This window comes from Labrus bergylta, chromosome 18 (assembly GCF_963930695.1).
Source record: "Labrus bergylta chromosome 18, fLabBer1.1, whole genome shotgun sequence".
Lineage (NCBI taxonomy): Eukaryota > Metazoa > Chordata > Actinopteri > Labriformes > Labridae > Labrus > Labrus bergylta.
The window spans coordinates 19,124,899-19,147,304 of NC_089212.1; the positions used below are offsets into that span (position 1 = coordinate 19,124,899).

Below are 22,406 nucleotides of genomic sequence, written 5' to 3' on the forward strand. Positions count from 1 at the left end.
TGGGTAGAATAATTGACAATTTGTAAAAACTATTGATACTTAGATGTTTACATCTGCTCTCATAGTGCACTAAGTGAAGTAAAATTAGGGTTTTCTTTTATTTTGAACAAGTGGATGAAGTACATAAAGCATTGCATAAATATTTTAAGATTTTTAATCTGTGTGAAGTTTGTTTTCCCCATGATTTCATAGTTTTGTAGATAAATACATGTCAGATAGTTTGGCCAGTGTTTCAACAGTTTCTTGTTAAAGTTAAAAATGAAAGTTTTTGAATGTGTCAGGTCTTCTATAATTTCTCATCTTTCCATTTACACAGTTTAAATTAGCATAGACAACAACAAGCCTGAACCCTATAGAGCAATAAGTAAAAAGAGAAAAGACTAATCATAGATAACATATGTATTGTGCTTCATTTCCCCCCTAGCCTACAAGCCATGTGACCCTCAGGTGATCCGCGACAGGGTCCAGCATCTTGACTTGTGCTACCAGGAGCTTTGTGCCCTGGCAGCGCAGCGAAGAGCTCGACTGGAGCAGTCCCGCTGCTTCTGGTACTTCCTGTGGGAGGCGGCTGAGCTGGAGAGCTGGATCAGAGAGAAGGAGCACATTTTCTCCTCTCTGGATTATGGCAAGGACCTGACGAGCGTGCTGGTGCTCCAGAGCAAACACAGCGCCTTCGAGGACGAGCTCGGGGCCCGCCGCGCCAACTTAGAGCAGGTCCTAGCTGAGGGAGAAAAGATGATCAATGCCAAGCACTTTGGCTCCCCGAAGGTTCAAGAGCGCATGAATGACACCAGGAGGCAGTGGCAGCAGCTGGAGGAGCTGGCTGCGTTTAGAAAACAGAACCTCCAGGACACACAGAGGTTCTTCCAGTTTCAGGGAGATGCTGATGAACTTAAGGCGTGGCTGCTCGATGCTAAGAGGCAGATGAGCAGCGACGACGTAGGCCATGATGAGTACACCACCCAGCGGCAACTGAAGAAGCACAAAAATCTGAAAAATGAGACAATCAAGAACGGAGCCACGATCGATGCTTTATCAAAACAGGCCAACGCTCTGCCAGAAGAGCTACAGAACACCCCTGACATCCAGAGACGCCTGAAAGACATTAAAGACCTGTACATGGAGCTCATGTCTCTGGCTGATCTGAGACAGAAGAAGCTGGAGGACACCATGGCTCTGTACACCATTTTCAGTGAGACGGACGCCTGTGAGCTCTGGATGGGCCAGAAGGAGACGTGGTTGGTGGGTTTGGATGTGCCTGAGAAGCTGGAGGACCTGGAAGTAGTACAGAATAGGTACACAGAACCAAATATGTGATTATGCGCTGCAGAATTATCTTTGCAACTTCGCCTAGATTTACAACACCTTGTCTTAAATACTTGGAAAAAGTTGTTCGACAGAAGCAATGTTGAAAAGCCAAAGAAATAGTTCCTATTTGTTACTTATTATTTACATTGTTCCATAAAGACTAACACCAACTTTTCTTGTTTTTAGGTTGAGTATACTCGCTCAAGATATGGCAAATGTTCAGTCAAGAGTGGATGATGTCAACAAAGCCGTCAAACAGCTGGAGGACAGCAGACACCCTCGCACCAAGGAGGTCAAAGAATGTCAGACACGACTGAATAAAAGGTGCTTTAAGTGTCCTAATTTATTCAGTGCAGGTGTCGCACAATGTCCTGTTTATTTGTCCCACTTTTCTGATCGATAATTCAGGGTTACACCTGAAATAACAGTTAAAAAAGAAGCCAATTTTTTCTCTGTTTTCACTCAGGCATTTCAAAAGTTTGGTATTTAACAGGTCTATAATTGGAATTATGGAAATTTGGAAAAAATGGAGTAAATGTTCAGTTGGTTGAACTTCCAATTATTTCCAGTTAATTACAATCAAGCTGTTTGAGTCAGTGCAAGGCAGGTCATTTGGACATGCAGAAATGGGAAATTTGTCCACAGGGATGCATAATAATAACAATTGAGTTAGAAATTAAACCGATATAATTGAGTCTACAGTAAATGAAGCCGTTCTTCCAGGGGATTCGTTTCTTACTGTATGATTAGCATGAAATTATACGATTATCTAGAGAAACTTGTGGATTTGCTGGATATTTTTGGGATATAAAAAATTGAAACCAAAGTTTCAAAACATACCCTGAGAGAAAGTGATATTGAAGTGATTCCATTAAATGAATTATCTTCTTTTAGGTGGGAGGCCTTCAAGGCCATGGTTGAGGAAAAGAAGAGGAAAGTGGATTCTGCTCTCAGTCTGCACAACTACGGGCTGGAGTGTGACGAGACAGAAGCCTGGATCAGAGATAAAACACGGGTGATAGAGTCCACACAAGACCTGGGCAATGACCTGGCAGCCGTCATGACCATCCAGAGAAAACTGTTTGGCATGGAGAGAGATTTGGCAGCCATCGACACCAAGCTCACCTTCCTGAGGAATGAGGCAGACCAGCTGGCTAAGGACCATCCGGACTACGCAGATGACATCTTGGCCCGCAGGAAAGCCCTGGACGCAGCCTGGGACACTCTCAAGAAGACCCTAAAAGACAGAGAAGACTCTTTGGGCGAGGTGAGCAAGTTACAGACCTTCCTGCAAGACATGGATGACTTCCAGTCCTGGCTTTTCAAGACCCAGAAGGCTGTGGCATCAGAGGAAGTGCCTGCAACGCTGCCAGAGGCTGAGGAGCAGCTCAGCCTCCACGATGCCGTGCGGGAAGACATTAACAACCACGAGGAGGACTACCACCGCGTACGGGACACTGGCGCTAAGGTCACACAGGGTCAGGAGGATGATCCTCAGTACCAGCAGCTGGAGCAGAGGCTGAAGGGGCTGGACCGCGGGTGGTATGAGCTGCAGAAGATGTGGGACAGCAGGAAGAGCTTCCTGGACCAGGGTCTGGGCTTCCAGCAGTTCATGAGGGACAGCAAGGCCGTTAATGCCATCCTCAACAACCAGGTACAGTTCAGCATGTGTATGAAGACTATTGACTTGTTTAAAGACATTTCTGCCTTTAAGTAGACCCTCCTTCGAGTTAGGGTGAGCTTTAAATTATGGGGTTAGAGGTGCTGCAGGTATTTAAAAGAATGTGGTTGGAAGAATGCAGCGGGGTCAGTTACCACTCTGCAGGTTTGTCATATAATGTAGTCAGCTACACTGGTCTCTTGTCTTCGTTGCAGGAGTACACCCTGGCCCACATAGACAAGCCCGACACCTTGGCCGGGGCCGAGAAGGCTCTGAAGAAGCACGAGGACTTTGTGAGCACCATGGAGGCCAACGAGGACAAAATTGACGGCGCTCTGCAGGGCGGACAGCGGCTGGTGGACGGCAACAACCTGTACTCTGGGAAGGTTCAGGAGAAAATGGACTCAATCCGAGACAGGTCAGTCATTATAATAATAATAATTTAAAAAAAAAGATTTACATAAAGCATCATCCAAACTCCTATTGACAACTTTTGGTGTTAATAAGCAGATTTCTACTTAAAGGAGTCTCTTTGATAAAACTTCCCACACATGATGAACGCTCTGTGTGTCAGAATATTAAATCAGAATCGGAAATTACCAAACATCTGTTACTTTTTTTTTAAATGATATTTCTTTCTCAAAAAATATCCAGTCGAACGTATTTCCTACAATCACATTGGTATTAATATCGGGAAACTTGCCGACAGAGACAGAAGAACAACAATAAGAAAGAAAGAGAAGTATATTAGAGAACATAAGGGCATTTAAGGCATGATTTAAAGACTTTTAAAAGTTATTGCAAAGAAAACAAATCCCTGTGAACCCCCCCCCACCTATGTAGTCTAGACACTGGTGGTGGTGGTGATAGTAGAATGCAGGATGTGGTGAGGTGTGGGATTCTGAGCGCTGACCGGGGCGGACAGGGGTCGCAGCGATCGCACTGAAATGACAAACTGACCGTGGAAGAGAGAAAAACAGATTTTAGAAATTTGGACGATTGGTTGAGAGAGGTTGTGGCAGAATCGGGTTGGATTATTACTTAAAGAGTAATCACTCGAAATCAGCTGATCACCAGAGCAGGGAGATGGTGGAAGTGGTAGAGAGGGAGTGGCTAAGTTGAATGAAGAACGATTGCATTAAATGTTCAGCGACATTTTACACATTTATTCCATGCATGTCTCATGTTGGTAACTTCTGCTTCTGAACTGCAGTCATATATACACTCAAAACAAACTTGAGGAAACCTCTTTATTATTTTTTTTATCACAGCTGGAGTCCATATTTTCACTTCTAGATGTTTGATATATACTTCAGGAGGCCCTTTTCTGATACGGGATAATAGATTCTCCTTTAGGTTTTCACAACCTCTGCAGTGGAACAGCTTTCCTATCACCGTATCTGTAATGTCAACAAGAAGCAATAGAGCGAGAGAGAGAGAGGGCCAGGGAGCTTTTCCCGTTAACTCCCACAATTCAGCTTGCTAGACAGGCGGCGCAATAATGGATATTGATCTTAAAGTAAGAGCTATTGTTCACGGTGTAGCAGAGAAAACAGATGACTGTTTTAGGTTACTGTGTCAGGTTCTTTTTTTTTTTCTGTGTGGAGGAGGAATGATTCACTCTCTCTCGGTTGTTCAGTGATGCATCCCGTTATGTCACGCAGAGAGGTGTTGAATGAAAAGATGGAGGAAGATAATACTCCGAGTGTGACTCTTGGATATGTGTTTTTGACCTACAGGCATAACAAGAATAAAAGAAGAGCCCAGGAGGTGTCAGAGAAGCTGAGAGACAACTACGACCTGCAGCATTTCCTGCAAAATGCTCAGGATGTGAGTTCACCGTCAGTTCACCGTTCATGTAGTCATTAAGTAACACCAATTAATATGTGGATCATTAGTTTAATTATTCCCTAACCGAGACTTGACATCATTTTATTTTCCTTGTCTTGATTATTGTAGTCAATTTGCTAAACACACTGGACTGTGTTAATGAATACAAAATGCTACTTGATGATGCACTCCTGGACTTAATGTATGTCTTCCTTATTTGGAAGAGGGGTCCAATTTGGCTAATTAGTAATTTATCTATTCAAAGATTAAGAAATAAATCCTGCTCAAATGAACTCAACTCTCCCCAAATTTAAAATGCCGTCTTCCCCCCCAAGCTTATAATCTTCCTTATTTTTTTGTATTTGAATCTTTGTGTTGCTAATTTAAGATATTCTGTCCTCCTCTCCCTGCCTCAGCTGAATCTGTGGATCAACGAGAAGATGCTGACGGCTCAGGACACGTCGTATGATGAGGCCAGGAACCTCCACAGCAAGTGGCTGAAACATCAGGCCTTCATGGCGGAGCTGGCCGCCAACAGGGACTGGCTCACCAAACTGGACCAGGTCTGTAATGTTGTGTGTCTGTTAGGTTGTTTGATGCCAGAGAGAGGACTGTCTGAACAGCAGTAACAGGTCCTCATATGTTGTAGTTTCACACTGACATGTGACAGTTAAGCGTCTCGTCCTGAGTTGGCGGATTATTTAAGCAGCATGATTTCTAGTCTCTTTCTCTGAACCAGCACTGCACTCATACTTTAAGATCCACCACCTCACCAGCATCCACCCCCAGACTCCAGATATAAGACATTTTCTCATCAATTCTCAAATTTCTCCACAGAGTGACGAGGTTGAAGACTCGTCGTCAAACTCAAACACTTTTTAGTTGCTGCAATAAACTTTTCAGACCATTCCAGTTGTGAGTTGTCTGACTGAACAGATTTAATGCAGGCTTAGATCCATGACGAGGAAGCTTTCATTAGGTCTTTAAGTCTCTTTAAGGAAACAGTGAAAGCATCTTTAGCTTCCATAATGAATCCATTGCTGGTGGAAACTCTAATTTTTCATTGGATCACGCAAAAGTAGGCAGGTCTTAGTGAGCGATTGTTAAGAATTGTCATATTGAACAAACTATGCTTTTCTTTTCTTTTATTAACATCTATCCACCTCAGGTAAAGCTGTTTGTTTTTTTAAATAACTGTGGTGGTTTCTGTCTGTGTCTTTGTGGCTACAGGAGGGTCAGGAGCTCATGGATTCCAAGCCTGAATTTGAGCCAATCGTAAAGGAGCGTCTGGCCAAACTCCACGAGCTGTGGGACAAACTGGAGTCTACGACCCAGGAGAAAGCCCGGCTGCTGTTCGATGCTAACCGCTCGGAACTTTTCGACCAGAGCCTGGCTGATATGAAGAAGTGGCTCGGAGGGCTGCAGCAGCAGCTACAGAGCGGGGACGAGGAAGTGAAAGATCTGACTAATGCCAACATCCTGCTCAAGAAGCATCAGGTCTGCGTCTTTTAGACTCTAATTACCATTTTTTTGTGTCTGTGATTTCTTTGCTCTACTTTTTAAAAAATGTTTAAGACCCTTTGTGTAGAATCTGTATGTTTGTTTACTTTTGGCATCTGAACACAGCACAAATCTTTAAAAAAGAAAAGTTTTATTTCTAAGAAATAATAAATGCACTGAATATTTCCTTAATTAAATAACAGTCTTTGTTGAGTTCATAAACTTGTATAAACAGCGGCTAAGCTCAGTTTTTGTGAACAACAGTACAAACTAACTTTTTTTGTGAGTTCACCCTCCACTATATCCTGATTAGGCTTCTGAAAGGCTATAAATCTTTTCCTCTAATTGTCTCCCCTGCCAGATGACAGAGAACCAGGTGCGTGACCGTGCGCGCGAGCTGGAGGAGCTCCAGGAGGCCGTCAGCAAGCACGGAGGAGGCAGGGAGGACCAGCCGGAGCTGGAGGCCGAGCAGCAGGCCCTGCAGGGAGACTTCCAACAGCTCCTCACTCCTCTGGCCCAGCGCAGGGGCAAGCTGGAGGCCGCCAAGGCTGTCCATCAGTTCTACAGAGACCTGGCTGACGAGCTAGTAAGCATGGACACAGCTTCACCGCAGTATTCATCTGTCTCAACTTATTGCTTTGCAAAAGTGATACAAGCACACAATTAAAATAACGTCAGGTGATTCAAAATGAATTCATGTCAGCTTTTAAATGACAGTATGATAACATCTTTTGGGACTTATAGTTTATACATATTCAGGCCTGAACTTCAGAGGGCTTTTTATCCCCATTGATAAATTACTCATTTGAATATTAAGTTTTCAATTATACTGTGTGTACTTCTTATGCATGATAGTAAACCCCCCCTACTCCCTCTACATGAAACTGACCCTCCAGGTGAATCTTTGTAAAAAGCTTTAATCCTTTATTGGCTTCACTGTCTAAATCCACTTACATGAGGTGGAGGAGAAAGCTTATAGAGGGATTTTTACTGGTCGAGATACCGGAGACATTTTTGTAATGGAGTAAAATGTAGTACGAGAAAGATGCTCTTAATCTTTTTTTTTAAATTCTCTGTGTACATCTGAAGTGTGTTGGAGCTGCTTCTCAATAGAAGTGAGTTTCTCAAATGTAATAACTCTTCTCCTTCTTTTCTCTGTCAGCTCTGGATTGAGGAGAGGATGCCCCTGGCAATGTCGCAAGAGCACGGCCACAATCTTCAGAGCGTGCAAATGCTGCAGAAGAAGAACCAGGTACGGGATTTTGATTCTGTTCAAAAAAAAAAAAAAAAAATGCAGCGGTGGTTAACTTTTTGGGCTCAATTAATCTAATATTATTTTCTCAATTAACTGTTCATTAAAAATTCTCCTCACAATTTCCTAGAGCTCAGGGCGACATCTTTTTATAACTAATGTGTCTCACTGTCAGTTCAAAACCCAAAGACATTCAGTTTGATATCATATATGACAAAAAACTTCGAATATCCATATTTGAGAAATCGTAAAAAGAAGGTATATGGCTTTTTTTTCCCACTTCTTTGCTGGAAAAATGGGGAAAATATATCAGAATTAGTACAATTAGTACGATAACAGAATAGTGTGCCAACTATTTTTCAGATTTCAAAGATGGCCTCATCCCTTTCTGATAATATTTAACAAAAATACAAGACACCTATTCAAAATTGTTTTGTGCAAAAATGTGTGAACCACTCAGACACTAACATATTGTCCTTTTTGGCATTGTTGTACCCTGACCGTCTGCCCCTCTTGACCCCTCAGACCTTGCAGAGGGAGATCGAGGGCCACCAGCCTCGCGTCGATGAGGTGCTGGCACGGGGACAGAGGATGGCTGCAGCCGCGGGGGCAGAGGGCAGACCAGAGGCCGACAGAATAGTGGAGCAAACGAAGGACCTGGACGAGGCTTGGGCCCGGCTGCAGGATGAGATGGCTAAGCGCAGGGAGAGGCTGAACGGCTCTGACTTAGCCCAGCAGTACTACAACGACGCAGACGAGGCCGAAGCATGGATCGGGGAGCAGGAGCTCTACATGATCGCTGATGAAAAGGCCAAGGTTAGGCATGAGACGGACAAGTAATGAGGCAGCAGATGTCTGACACCTGGATCTTTGTATTGAAAACAAAACCAGGCGTATCATGTTGTGCTAATAACAAGATGCAGTGCATGAAATATCAGGATGAAATAGTTCCCTTCAATTAAGCTGAAATGCTTGTTTAGAAATAGCACCCTCTACTGCAAGCTCATTTGATGTCTCCAAAACGTCTTCTTTGTTTTCCTCTGTTCTCTTCCTCATTCTTGCTCATCCTCCTCTTCTTCCCTCCCTCCAGGATGAGCAGAGTGCCATGCTGATGCTGAAGCGCCACATGGTCCTGAAGCAGGCTGTGGACGACTACGCTGACTCCATTCAGACGCTGGCTGACCGTGCCCAAAAACTATTTTCTCAGGACCATCCTGACGGGTTTGTGTTTGAAAAGCTTCTATGTTAATGCAAACGAAAAGACGTCGTCAGAACCCCTCGTTAGGATGCTAATTCACTCCTGTTGTCTCAGTCGCATGTGTCTTCACGTGATAAGAGAGACAAGCACATAATGTGTGATCATTTCTGCAACGTAATCACACGTCTCATCTAGTGCAAACCTAAATCCAATCTTTCTTCTTTTTTTTTTTTTGCATTTTTCTCATTTTCTCCCAACTCCTTGCATCTCATTTCCTTTTCTTGTCCACTTTCTTTTACTCTTGTGTTGCAGTGAGGAGATCATCAGGCGGCAGGGCCAGGTGGATAAGCAGTACGCAGGGCTGAAGGAGCTGGCGGAGGACCGCAGGAAGACGCTGGACCACACCTTCCACCACTTCCTGCTGAGCCGAGAGGTGGAGGACCTGGAGCACTGGATCGCGGAGAAAGACGTGGTGGCCTCCTCTCAGGAGATGGGCCAGGACCTTGACCACGTCACGGTATGTCGCACGAACAAAGCCTACTCTGTATGAAACGTGGACGTAGTCTCAGTGATGTCATCCATTTGTTTCTGAAGAGATGTTATGAAGTTTCAACTTTACTCTCGATCAATTTAGAAAAAGTCAAAGCTGCAGAGCTGTTTGGGCCTTAAGCTTTCAAAACAAATAGCTATAATGCACCCACCTGTCAGTCCACACAGCCACAAGCCCAATAATGCAAATATATGCATCATTCTTAACCATTATATAATCAAAGGGACGCATTAGAAAAAGAAAATCACCCCTGTACAACACTACCAATAAAGAGATGAGCTTAAGATATTGAAGCTGTTGTTGGTATCAGGCAGTAAACATGATTATTTCTGATGTAAAAGTGGGCATTTTAATATGGGATCTAATGAGGATTCCTTAGCTTTTGCAGAAAGCCTCAAGTGGACACACAAGGAACTGCAGTTTTCTTTTTACACTTCTGCACTGGCTTTATTTTTCAACACCAGATGCTGAAATTAATTTGGTGAATGTAAACAGGAAGACCAGTTATTGATGTGCACAACTACTACTGAGTTATTTTGGCTTGTACCAGCTCTATGCAGTCCTTTTTTAATGTCCATACAGAAAAGTCACATGACTTCACCAGGTGATCTATGTGTGATTACATCCTGAAACCTACAGAGTAAATGTGGAAATTGAAACGGCTTGGAAAAGGATTCACACATGACCACCAGAAAAATGTTTTAAAACATTTTTTTCCATGTTAAGAGAACATATTGCACACGTGCAAACACGTGACATTCATCTGAGATTCAATTTGTTACCTCTCATATTTTGTTAGGATTGTATTCTTGTGTTTTATTTTGTTTTTTTCCTTGGTTTCTCTATTTCACTGTCTTGAGTATAAGAACCAGGACGAAAAACTTTTGGTGCAGCAGCTTTAAGATTGTATTCTCTGGGCCGATGAATCATCGTGCTGCAAGAACAGCTGAAAGTTTTCTATGATTTCAGATTTATAATTTTTTCATTTTCTTTTGTGCTTTAGTCTCAAACTGTTGAACATGTGTTCTGTGTTATCAGCTGGTCAGTCATCTGTGATGAACTTAGAATTGCACATAAAGGCTCTATAATTACATTGACTGATGGACTAGAGGCGCTCACATACACAAACATGCATGTGGAGAGATTTTAATGTAAACCAATTTCATCTCACAGATACACTCACTAACTAGATATGTACAATGTATACAAATTAAACAAGTGTTTCATATACGACGAGACAAAAGCGAGAGAGGATAATTAGCGTTTTATATGCTGCTTTCTCTTTTGTGTGAAGTGATCACAGAGTGTCTGTTTTGATGAACATTCATGAGCAATCACTGCAGATTTCCTTGGGTGTTAAATTAAAAAAAAATCTGCCATAGGAGTTAATCTCTTATATATTTTTGCTGTACAGCTTGAAAATGTGTATTTCCCACCAAAAAAAAAAAACAACAAACACATTTTGTTTTCGGTGTAACTTGTTTCTAAAAATGTATTTATCTCTCTCTGTCAGCTTCTGAGGGATAAGTTCAGAGAGTTCGCCCGGGAGACGGGGATGGCGGGTCAGGAGCGGGTGGACTTTGTGAACCAGACGATAGACGAGCTGATTGAAGCCGGCCACACCGAGGCGGCCACCATGGCGGAGTGGAAGGACGGCATCAATGAGAGCTGGGCCGATCTGCTGGAGCTTATCGACACTCGCGCTCAGCTCCTCACGACATCCTATGAACTGCTCAAGTAAGAGAAACAGTAATGATCGACCATCTGGATAAGACTTTGTAATAATAATAATAATAATAATGCCTCCAAACTGTTGAGATTGATATTTGCTGCAACCTTTGATATCAAACTGAAAATATTTTCAACATCTTTGAAGGAGATAAATGTGGTAATAATGCTCTCAGAGCTACAGAGACGGTGTAATCTATTCTTTTTTTTAAAGGTACTTTGATGATGGGAAGGAGCTGGTGGCTCAGATCCAGGAGAAGCAGAAAGAGCTGCCCGATGATGTGGGAGAGGACTTCAGCAAAGCCGAGTCCTTCCACAGAATGCACGCCGCCTTTGAGAGAGACATCAGCGCTCTAGGCAAACAGGTACAACACAGGGGATCAGGCCTTTAACTCCGAGGGAACTCAGCAGGCTGCGGCCAGGAGGCACACTTTGATGAGTCACATGCAGAGAGTGCTGCAATATTTGGGCAACTGTGAGAAGTTTTCTCTGAAGTGGGGTGGGGGGGAAACCCTGAAAGTGTTTACAAGGACGGGACATTTTATGACTGTATACAGCTCAAGTTAAATTACTCTGGGATCAAGAAACAATTAATAACATTAAAAAACAAAGCTGAAAAGAAACATTAGCATTTTAACAATAGGTCAAATTACTCGCTTTAATGTGAGGTAAATGCTATCCTCCCACTCAGCTGTTTCCCTCAGCTCTAAGCTCTTTAATCTTTTAATTTCCAAAATAAAATGCAGGGCAAAAGACAACGTCGACTTCACTGAAAAGTCTATTCTCAAAGGGTCAGAACCCTAAACTGGATGTCCAGAAGTGGGATTCTTACAGATGCATCTACTTAACAGTCACATTGTTCTGGGATCAACAAACAATACATCACATTCAGATGTTCAAGTTAATGTCAAACATCCACGTAAAACAGGACAGACATCATTTATTTTATTATGATATACATGATTGATTTGATTCCATTTCTCAGGTTCAGCAGTTTCAGGAGACAGCTGCGCGGCTTCATGCCCAGTATGCTGGAGGTCAAGCGGAGAGCATCCACGCCACAGAGAGAGAGGTGACGGAAGCCTGGAAGGGCCTGCTGGACGCCTGCGACGGCCGCAGGGCGCAGCTGGTGGACACGGCTGAGAAGTTCCGTTTCTTCACGATGGTCAAAGACCTGATGGCCTGGATGGAGAGCACCATCCAGCAGATAGAGACTCAGGAGAAACCCAGGTGAGGACACCTCAGACGAGGTCAGAGATGAATGAAGAGAATTTGAACTTTAGACTGAATTTGTTGAAAGAGGTTAACGTGGAAAGGTTATGAAAATGATCTTACCGTTCCACCTTAACATCTCCCCCACACAAGTGTGCCTGTAACCGCTTCAGAGGCCACTCCACCAAACAGAGGAAAGCTGGTCCATGGTTGTTTTTTCAGCAATTTGTCCCCACTGCAGCGCACCTTGTATTATCAAACAGAGAGCACGCCAGCTTTCATTCATAGTTTATACTGAATTAATTCAACTTCTAAACTGAAAGAAGCTTTTTCTAAAGGAGTATTTGAAAAAAACACACTGACTGTGTTTAAGATTCTCATTTATTTATATTCTCAACAAAAATTAGATTTTTTATTTTGTCTTGTGAAAAACAAAGAATGAAAAATAGCTCTTTGCAAAGAGCTCGACAGAATTCAACCTTTTTAAGGAAATATTTCTTTATGTTTTGACACTTTATTATGGACATAGGTTTGAAATAGATCTCTCATGTCTAATGGTGTGGTTGTTAATAGACAAATTAATACAAAGAAATAATCTCACCACTCATTTCTGCTATTTCCTCTCTGCTATAAGCTGAAAGACAAATATGAAACCTCTCCCTTTGGGTGTTTAAGATTATCTTTATAGTCACATCAGTTTCAAACATATTACAAAAACTCTAACAGATGGTTAAAACCAAACGTCACACATTATATACTGCATGAGACGAGGATTAGGCTCGAGTTTGAAGAAAAAGGATTTGGAACATTTCTTCTGAAGATTTTGGGAACACTTTTTGTTCAGTGGGTCCAAATGTGTTTGCTTGTGTAAACATAAATCAGATGCGACATGAAGGCCATAATGCATTTTATAGAAGATGTTCATGTTATTTAAAACAGTCAATGATTTTTTTTATTGATCTAATCCAGACAGAGACGCTTTAATTCACTTTAAAAACCTTTTTGTCAAAGGTCAGAACATTCTCAACACATTTAATTTACACTGTTAAACCTATCTGTATGTTTAAAACACTTTGGTGTTGGTTTCATTTAAAGGATACTGTACACTTGTCAGAGCAGTATAATAATTACTGCTGTAGTTCCAGCCTCTACCAACAGAGGTAGATACACTTCATGCATTACCTGTTATCACTTGACATCCCTCCCTCGTCCACATTAGGGATGTCTCATCCGTGGAGCTCCTGCAGAAATACCACCAGGGGATCCGCTCGGAGATTGAGGCCAGGGGAGCCAAATTCACTGACTGCATAGACCTCGGCAAGACCCTGCTGACACGAAAGCACCGAGACTCTGCTGAGGTAAGACTTCAGCAGCACAGACAGCTTCTTTTCATCCTCAGCCGGGCCTCAAATTGCTGCTTTCATTAGATTTAATTACTTTTCTGGGAGTGATTGTTCCTGTCTGGCACTATGGAACCAATTGGATCTCCGGGAAAGAAAAAAAAAAATTCCACTCATCTAAGGTTCATCAGGGAGACTTAAAAGCAAACTCTAATTAGAAATGGAAAAGCCAAAAGAATTTAAATGAGCAATTGACCCTGGCCTGAATATAATGTGCGCTTAATTACTTTACAATACTAATTCTTGGAGGATAATAGCCGGTCCTGAGTTGTTTAATAACGCTGATATGTAACTGCGACTGTATAAATGCTTGTGTCAGATCAAGGAGAAGCTGGTGCAGCTGACGGAGAAAAGGAAGGAGATGATGTTCAAGTGGGACGACAGATGGGACTGGCTCAGACTTTGTGAGTAAAACCACACGTACCTTCAGCAGTGAAAAACAAATCCTGTACATACGTTCTTCTTCTCACAAATACTTTAACTACCAACAACATACGACTTACTGATGTAGGAATAAGCTCTACAAACATCTGCACATGAAGGAGCACCTCAGTGTTTGTTCATCAAAACCTCTGAATCAAGAGAAAATATTGCTGCAGTTGTAAATATAACTGGAGACTGAAATAAATATGCTCTATGAGAGAGTTTCTGTGCAATAAAAAATGTGAGTGCTCCGGAACAATATATTTTCAGCCTCTGTTTTATATATATAAACAAATATTCAGGTTTGAAAAGGTTGAAGTTCAGTAAAACATGCTTAACACAAACAAACAGAAAAAGCTGTAATGTTAACAAAAAAGATCCTCACTTTTGAATAACGCCCTTACTCTCCAAAAAACCTTTGAAAAAAGTTTTATCCATAAAAAACTCTTACTAAAAAAAAGAAATTAGCATAGCAAACATACATGATCATCTTGTCAATAAGACCTCCCTTTAAAATGTTTTACTTTCAAATCTCTTCATACTTTATCAAATAGTTCCCTAGTATTCTCCTTTCCAAAAATGATTGCAGTTTTTGTAAAACCTGTCCTCACCTTGCCAAAATGTCCTCCGCAACAAAAATATTTTGATTTCCCAAAACTCATCTTAACTTGTAAAAAGAAAAAAGTCCTCATTTTAAAAATGAACTCACTTTAAAAACAAATTACTTTCCCTCCAGAAAGGTCCTCGGGTTATAAAAATGTGTTTTTCCTCTTTAGAAAAAAAAGTCATCACCTTGTAATAATGACTTTTTTTAAATCAAAAACATCTGAAATGCCTTCACTTTATAAAAAATATTCCTCGTGAATAAATGAACAAACTGAATAACTCCTGTCTCTCTGTGCTGTCTCTCTTGTCTGCAGTGCTAGAGGTGTGTCAGTTTGCTCGGGACGCCTCAGTAGCGGAGGCCTGGCTGATCGCTCAGGAGCCCTACGTGACCAGCAAAGACCTCGGCTACACCGTGGACGAGGTGGAGAAACTCATCAAGAGACACGAGGCCTTTGAGAAATCCACCGCCACGTGGGAGGAGCGCTTCTCCGCTCTGGAGCGCCTCACTACGGTGAGGACAAATCTTACATATCACCCACAGTCATTTCATTACCAGACATGGATCATGTCAGCTTCTGTGAAACATTGACTAAGAGGCGCCTGTTTAGTTTAGTGGGTAGATCAGCTGAGTGACGTACAGAGGACGAGTTAGCCACAGGTTCGATTCCGGGCCTTTGTCTACCCGCTCTCTCCTTCTCATACTTCCTGTCTCTCTCCAGATAGAACTATCAAAAAAAAAAAAAAAACTCTAATAAACATTTATGAAACTGTTTTGTCCTATAAAAAATATCTCCTGGAAAAAAATATTACCTGCAGGCTAAAAGAAAAAATCCAAAACCAATATTCAGTAATTCTGCATTGACTGAAAGTAGAAAATATGTAAGGTTTTTTAATCTCACTCTCTCCTGTGTTGCAGCTGGAGCTGTTGGAGCTGAGGAATCAGCAGCAGGAGATGGAGCAGTTCATTAAAGAGGAGTATCATTCAGATAAGGACAGCAGGTAATACTCTCCCACATACATGCAGGCAGTCGTTTCCTGTACATGTGCTCTCTGAGGATCGTCATTAAAACCATCAGAAATGTTAAACACTGACAGATTATAGATTTTTCTTCCACATGTTTTCTATTTTCAACTGGATGTCATTTGTTTTATAGGAAATGTATGGCAACATAAAGTGAGCCACACTGTTGCTTTGGGTGACACGTCCCTCCTTTATTTAAAATGATGGCTGTACAGTAGTTTACTTTGAGTCAATCCCAAACAAAGTGTTTGCTGACAAAATAACAACCAGCGCCATAAAACAGCCTCTGAAGAGTATCCCCCTAAAAGACTTTTATTATGCACAATATTTGCCAGATAATAAAAAGCCCAGCTGCTATGGGAAGTTTTTGAGCCTCTTTTTTTTTTTTTTCAAAACAAACATATTGAAGATGATTTTAATAATACAGTATAAACAAATGTGTTTGGGCTAAGAGCCACGGGCAGACAGAAGAACTTAAAAAAGTAAGAAATAGATAACAAGCAAAGTTTTCTCTTGTTTAGAACAACAAACATACAGAATTCTGTAGTGTTATCTTTTAGACTTTTATGCAGGAACACAGTCTCCCTATTTTTCTACACACACTCACACACACACTCACACACTATATTCTTCACCTGCTGCTCTTTAAAGTGTCTCATGCAGACCCCATGCTGCCCTCTTTCCTGCAGGAGAGAAGACACCGGCTTTGTAGAAGAATCTTCACTACTTTGCACCATTGAGGAACAGACTCTGGTAAGTACCTACGCTCTCTTAACTCCTGTCCTCTGAACTTTTTCATGTGGTGACTTCCTTTAAAGCAGACTGAAAACCAGCCTCTTCTCTTTTCTATGTTCTTACTAACTTTTGCATTTAAATAAGCTCCTTGACTTTTCTTAACCATTGAAATCAAACTGCATTTGACTGTGCTGAGACCCCTGTTAGAGCACTTGCAGATGCATAAATCTGGGGCGTACTCCTCTCTTTTTTCTATTCTGTATGTGAAAGATGAATTTATAAAAAAAGACTCCTCTCCTTCTGCACCAGTCTGGCTCTGGTGCAGTTGAGCCCACTTCAGGTCTGCCGGAGGGGACGGCCGGTGACCCCACAGTGCCCGTTGTTTCAGAAATGAGAGAGAGTGGTTCTCTGGAGCTCGACCCCTCTGTCTCTGTAGGGACATCCATAGAACAAGAGAGGGCGGCCACCATGCCCATGGAGCCCGTCAGAACCCAGGCTGTGCTGCAGGAGGGCGTGCTGGGACGCAAACACGATGTGGAGGGCTCAGGGAAGAAGGTGTCAAATAGGTAGAGATTCTTTTTTGCATATTTCAGCCGGTTTACGACATGAAGTGTAGTTTCTGCATGACTCCACTACACATTCCAGACAGCTTATTTACTTCTGGAAATTAGGAAAATCTATTAGCACACTAGAAAACCCATTTACCTCCTTTCATCCGTCACAGTGGCGCTCAGGTCGCCATTGATTTTTTTTTAACTCAACTGACTGTATTATTATTATTTTTATATTGAAATGAAATAAAAGTAAGTCAGAATATTGGGAACAAAAAAATGTATATGTGTATAGTATTTGTATTTAAGGTGCCAGAGCTTGCATACCATGGTGAGTCCCTTCTTTCAGATGATGTTTAGGGAATAAAAGGTTAAAAAAGTGCGATAATGAAATGCTGTCTAGCATTTAACAAAAAGAGAGTGTAAACAAGCCCAGATATAGAAACGCACTCTAAAGAGTAATAACTATTAACTTGATCAACCATAGATATTATCCACTCGAAGTGGTTAGCTTGCATGCCTCATGTACAGACCCATGAGACTGTTGTCCTGGAAGCGGGTGTTCCAGGTTCAACTCCGACCTGTGGCTCCTAACCAGCGTGTCTTTTCCAACTCTGTCTCTCCCCAATTTCAAACTCCATCAACTTTCCTGTCTCTTTAAAGCCATACAAATAAACCTAAAAATAAAAATAAAATAAAAAATCCCTAATTCTGAAAAATCTCATAAAAAAATGGGCCGAATTGAAACTATAAGTTGCATGCATCATTGAGCTAGGAACTAAAAAGCCTCTTTAACTTAGTTTAGATTAATTCAAGGATTTAACACATTCACGGCCAACAAATAACAACTGAAAAAAAGAACACTGGCATCAGTACAGGAGACAGGAGATCATCAGATAACATTTACATCCTAAGTCATAATTTAAATGATTATTTTAGCCACCTTTTCTATTTTAAAGATGAATAAGTAGCGGCTATTCATCATTATGTTCGTACAGAAGCAACACTTAAAAGTCTTTTTCAACATCATGACGTTCCTAAAGAAAAACCTGAAAACTATTTACAGTTGTTTCAGAGCAGTGAGCTGCACTAACACCACTCCTTCTTTCTAATGAAGTGAATTAAGTCTAATGAGGTGTTGATGTTGTTGTGGCTCTTGTAATTGAGACTTAATGAAATAGATTTTGTATCACTGAGAGAAATGAGCTACCTGAAACCATTGATCCTGTCCCTCTCAGGTCTTGGAACAACTTGTTCTGTGTGCTGAAGCCCGGTCAGCTCTCGGCCTATAAGGACGCCAAAAGCTTCGGCCACGGGGTGACGTATCACGGCGAGGACCCCCTGTCGCTTAGCAACGCAAGCTGGGAGATCCTAAACAACTACAAGAGGAAGAAGCACGTCGCCAAACTACAGTGAGAACTTTTTTTTTTGGAAGGATGTTTTCTGTACAAATGTTTTATTTTATTTTTATTTTTTATTTTTTTATATTAATGATCACTGTGAGCTTTTTAAACAAACCGACGAAACAGGAAGTACAAAACCCTTTCAAACCATTGCCTGTTCTCTTTAACACCGGGGATGGAACCTGTTTAGTTGGTTAATGTTGTTTCTGAGGTGTTTTTTTTTTTTTTTTTTTTACTTTGGATGGAACCAAGCCAGCTTTTTCTCCTCCCTTACTTAACCAGCTGCTGTCTAGACCTGCAGCACTCTTTTTTAAGCACTCACTTTGCTAATAGATGCTAAAAAATGCTGCTAGTTTAAAACACACATTTATTCAGATTGGATGTAAAAAAAAAAGAAGCTAGAGCTCAGTTGCTTAGATGACTACAACATCTGTTTTTGGAAGCTGGTTTTTAATGGTCAGAATGTGAAATGTGCCAAAACGACTTGTTTTTGTTTTGGTTTCTCCACACGACACCTTGTTACATCTTTCTCTTTCCTTTGCCTTCCTCGTACAGTCTCAGAGACGGCAGTGAATATTTGTTCCAGTGTAAAGACAAGGTGAGTTTTGGAGCTAATGAACTTTTTTCCAACTTTCTATGAATCTCATGAGACTCATTGTTCTGAATTTGGCATGTGTTTATATAACCTTTGACCCTTTGTAACAATACATACAGAACATACATACATATTTTACTTTTAAGCTGGCTCACACTAACGAGGTTATTCTGTTTTTTGGTTAATAATGAGTGGTTTGTTTTTTTCCATCTATTTTAAGCTTCCTTGTCACCTCTTTAGTTAAAAATCCACACTGCTCCCCCCCCTCCATTGTAAAGCCGCTGTGTTGTATGTTTAATTATAGGAGGAGCTCCAGCGTTGGAGCCAGGCCATGGAGAGGGCCGTTCAGCCCCTGGCAGAGGAGGAGGCGTCGGGGCCCTCGGGGGCCAAAGCCCACAGCCTGCCCGCTTCCTCCTCCTCCACCTCAGCTGCCCTCCCTGAGCCAAGCTCTGCCAAGAAAGACAAGGAGAAGAAGTTCAGTCCCTTTGCCAAGAAGAAGTGAAAGGAGATGGGAAGGCCATCAGGAGGGGGGGTTGCCTAGGCAACGAGGAGAGCGAAAGTAGTATTTGTGTACAATCAGTCAGAGCGAGCTTTTATCACTAAATCTTTTTATATTATTTTGTGAGAATTGACATAAATATGGTAGTCTAGGTTCAAGCTGTCACTTTTTGCCTGTATTTAAGCCTGTGTTTCATCGCAAAGGTCCACTTTTTTCTTTGTGTTCTTTGGATCTAAAGCCAAATTGAAAGTATTGAATTAAAGCACAGGAATGCTGATTTCACACTCAACCAAAGAATGTTTGTTCAACTTTTCCTTTGCTACTTTTCCTGCAGTTTTTTTTCTCTCCCTTCTTTAGTATGGCATGCTTTGATATAGCTATGTATGATATGAAGGCCTGTAATGAACATAGGGTGACTCAAGAGTACCGAGTACTTTTATTAATCTGCCTTATACAATGGTTGTGAACTGTAATACTGTGCTGTTTGAATTTGGAGCACTAAACGCTACTTCTAGAGCCAGAGTGAGTTTAACAGGCTTTAAAAAGCTTTGTAAATGCGGTGTAAAAACTGAAGTACAGTGCACACACACAACACACACAACACACACACACCAAGTGTAATTGCAGGCATGCAAACTAAATGCTCTATGCACTGTGAAGGGTCTGACTGTTGAGATTTTTAAATTGGCTCATGAAAAACGAGCCGTCATGAGACACCACGATCAGTCAGTTTTGAATAAACTTCTTCTCCGACTTTATTCCCAACTGAACTGTGACAGTACTTCTGTGAACTTGAAATATATTCAACACTCGTGTATGGAACCCTACATTTCATATCTATCCATTGACATATATACATATACAGTTTATATATCTACAGATGCATGAGGTATGTTTTACATTTGTTTGATATGGTGCTATTGTGATATTCTCAAACCTTCCATCAAGACCAACTCCTCTTCAACTCTGGCTTCACACGTGAATGCTTGTGTTGTTTACTCCTGAAGGGTGTTTCACAAGTTTGCTTAGTAAGCAGGTTTATTTAAAAAAGCAGGACCTGAAATGAACCCATTAAACTAAACCAGGATTCTTCCTTTTAGCAACATTGACCCCAGTCAGTTTATCTCAGTGCATCATGGAGACAACAGGGTTACGTGGGAGTCGTGATTTTCTATTTCGTGTAATAATAAGTGTTTAAAAAATGGATGAAGATACTCAAGATACTGTTGAACCTCCTCTGTAACAGCAGAAGGTTATTACTTCATGGGTATGATCTTCCTACTTCAGTTTGGTACTTGGACAAATGAAATATCATTAACCGGGCGGCCAATCAAAAGATGTATAATCAACAGATTTGAGAATGTCTGTTTCTTTAAGTTCATGTTGACTAACATGAAATTCTTTTTAGAAAATGCTGCCCACTATGAAGCCTTCACTATTGATCAAAAATTGAGATGACTATTTGTAATTGTGAATTTACAAGTTATGATAAACTCTATTTAGGCCAAAAAAAAAGTGCAGTCTAATTTAAATGTGTTAAATTTAGCTTGAAATGCTAATTGACTAGACTAGCTAAAAGCTAAGCCTGAAATCTAACCTGGCCAGGTGGTTATCTTGGTAACTTAATTCTGACTTCTTTTTTTTTTTACTAATTCTGAAAAAAAATGTTTGACTTGCAGAAGTAAACCTGATTGAACTGGTTCTGATCTTATGAAACACTCCTCTGATCTCAAACTAGATTTCAGAAATCGAGTGTCATATCAAAGCGGAGAAAGACCTCGGATGATTCACCTCAAAGCCAAAGTTCGAGACGTTGTGGGTCGTAGGGATCTTGACTCGTTTTTCCAAACCACACAACAGGACCAGGCATGCTGTTTGTGGAAGACCAGGATCATACAGTAGCAGTTTGGAGCTGAGGGAGTGTGTCTTTAATATGAATGTAAATGGAGAGCGAGAATTTGGGTACACATAGGAGTTTCAACGACAAAAGCCATAATAGAATGAAACACTTTACCGATAAAGACAGGGAATGAAGAGTGTACAGCATATGGAACCGCATTTATACATGTTAACTTGTCAGCAGGAAAGTGGCTCACACACACACACACACACACACACACACTCACTGCCATCTTGCCTTGTACTGTCCAACTAAAGTGACCTCAATGAAAAGACAGAAGTCGGGTGCAGAAGATAAACGAGACTGTTCAGCTCAAAAGGAAACGTGGAAGCATGGCCATGATCTCTGTTTAGCTTGTCTCAATCTACAAGTTGTTGAATCTCTGATCAAGAAATACAGATTTTCCTTTTTCGAGAAGAATATCACGTCTGTGCTATTTCCACTTTTCCAATGTTTTCTGTTCCAAACGCACCTCAAAATGTTTTGGGAAAAACTTGCATCACATGTATTCAGTCTTGTTTTTATTGGTCACTCTATCGACAGTATAACTCAGACACTTCCTACTCCCGTCACCTCCATCCACTTTGTCAATTCCTCCACCTTCCCACCTGCTGTTTCTGTTCACTGGTTTTTAATCTGCGTTTTGTACTCTCTAGCTATGTAAAATATCCAGAAATGTTGACAAGAATTATCAAATACATTTTGAGAGAATAAACTTTAAAAATAAACTCCTTAATCTAAACAGATTGTGTTGATTTATTGGCGGTTAACTCTTCTTTGATATTGGGAGAATTGATCTTTTACAACCCCTTTCCCAGAGGAGTCGGGACCCTGAGTAAAATGTAAATAAAAAGAGAATGTGATTTTTATCAAAACATTAGAACCTCATGTGTGTTTAGATTTCTCAGTCATCCTGGTCATGGTAAATTTGAAGCTTAATCCAAAGTCAACTGGACTTGGTTGAAGGTCTTGAAGATGTTTCACCTCTCCTCTGAAAGGCTTCTTCAAGACCGATGGTTTGAAAGGGACGTTAAA

At 41.2% G+C, this 22,406-nt stretch overlaps 1 protein-coding gene across 2 annotated transcripts in view; it reads left to right on the top strand.

Moving 5' to 3' along the window:
* Positions 1-22,113, top strand: part of sptb (spectrin, beta, erythrocytic) — a 46,971-nt gene extending 24,858 nt beyond the window's left edge. For both annotated transcript variants that reach the window (XM_065966553.1, XM_029275909.2), the window contains 24 exons: positions 425-1,295; positions 1,495-1,632; positions 2,203-2,962; positions 3,184-3,386; positions 4,708-4,798; positions 5,215-5,361; positions 6,029-6,295; positions 6,660-6,884; positions 7,461-7,550; positions 8,076-8,366; positions 8,641-8,771; positions 9,061-9,265; positions 10,812-11,035; positions 11,241-11,391; positions 12,012-12,256; positions 13,458-13,596; positions 13,958-14,042; positions 14,982-15,178; positions 15,584-15,666; positions 16,378-16,441; positions 16,733-16,989; positions 18,213-18,386; positions 18,933-18,975; positions 19,277-22,113. In XM_065966553.1, coding sequence (XP_065822625.1) covers positions 425-1,295; positions 1,495-1,632; positions 2,203-2,962; positions 3,184-3,386; positions 4,708-4,798; positions 5,215-5,361; positions 6,029-6,295; positions 6,660-6,884; positions 7,461-7,550; positions 8,076-8,366; positions 8,641-8,771; positions 9,061-9,265; positions 10,812-11,035; positions 11,241-11,391; positions 12,012-12,256; positions 13,458-13,596; positions 13,958-14,042; positions 14,982-15,178; positions 15,584-15,666; positions 16,378-16,441; positions 16,733-16,989; positions 18,213-18,386; positions 18,933-18,975; positions 19,277-19,474 — 5,279 coding nt within the window. In that variant the 3' untranslated portion in view covers positions 19,475-22,113. The remainder of the gene's footprint in view (positions 1-424; positions 1,296-1,494; positions 1,633-2,202; positions 2,963-3,183; positions 3,387-4,707; positions 4,799-5,214; positions 5,362-6,028; positions 6,296-6,659; positions 6,885-7,460; positions 7,551-8,075; positions 8,367-8,640; positions 8,772-9,060; positions 9,266-10,811; positions 11,036-11,240; positions 11,392-12,011; positions 12,257-13,457; positions 13,597-13,957; positions 14,043-14,981; positions 15,179-15,583; positions 15,667-16,377; positions 16,442-16,732; positions 16,990-18,212; positions 18,387-18,932; positions 18,976-19,276) is intronic.
* The last annotated feature ends 293 nt before the right edge of the window (positions 22,114-22,406 follow it).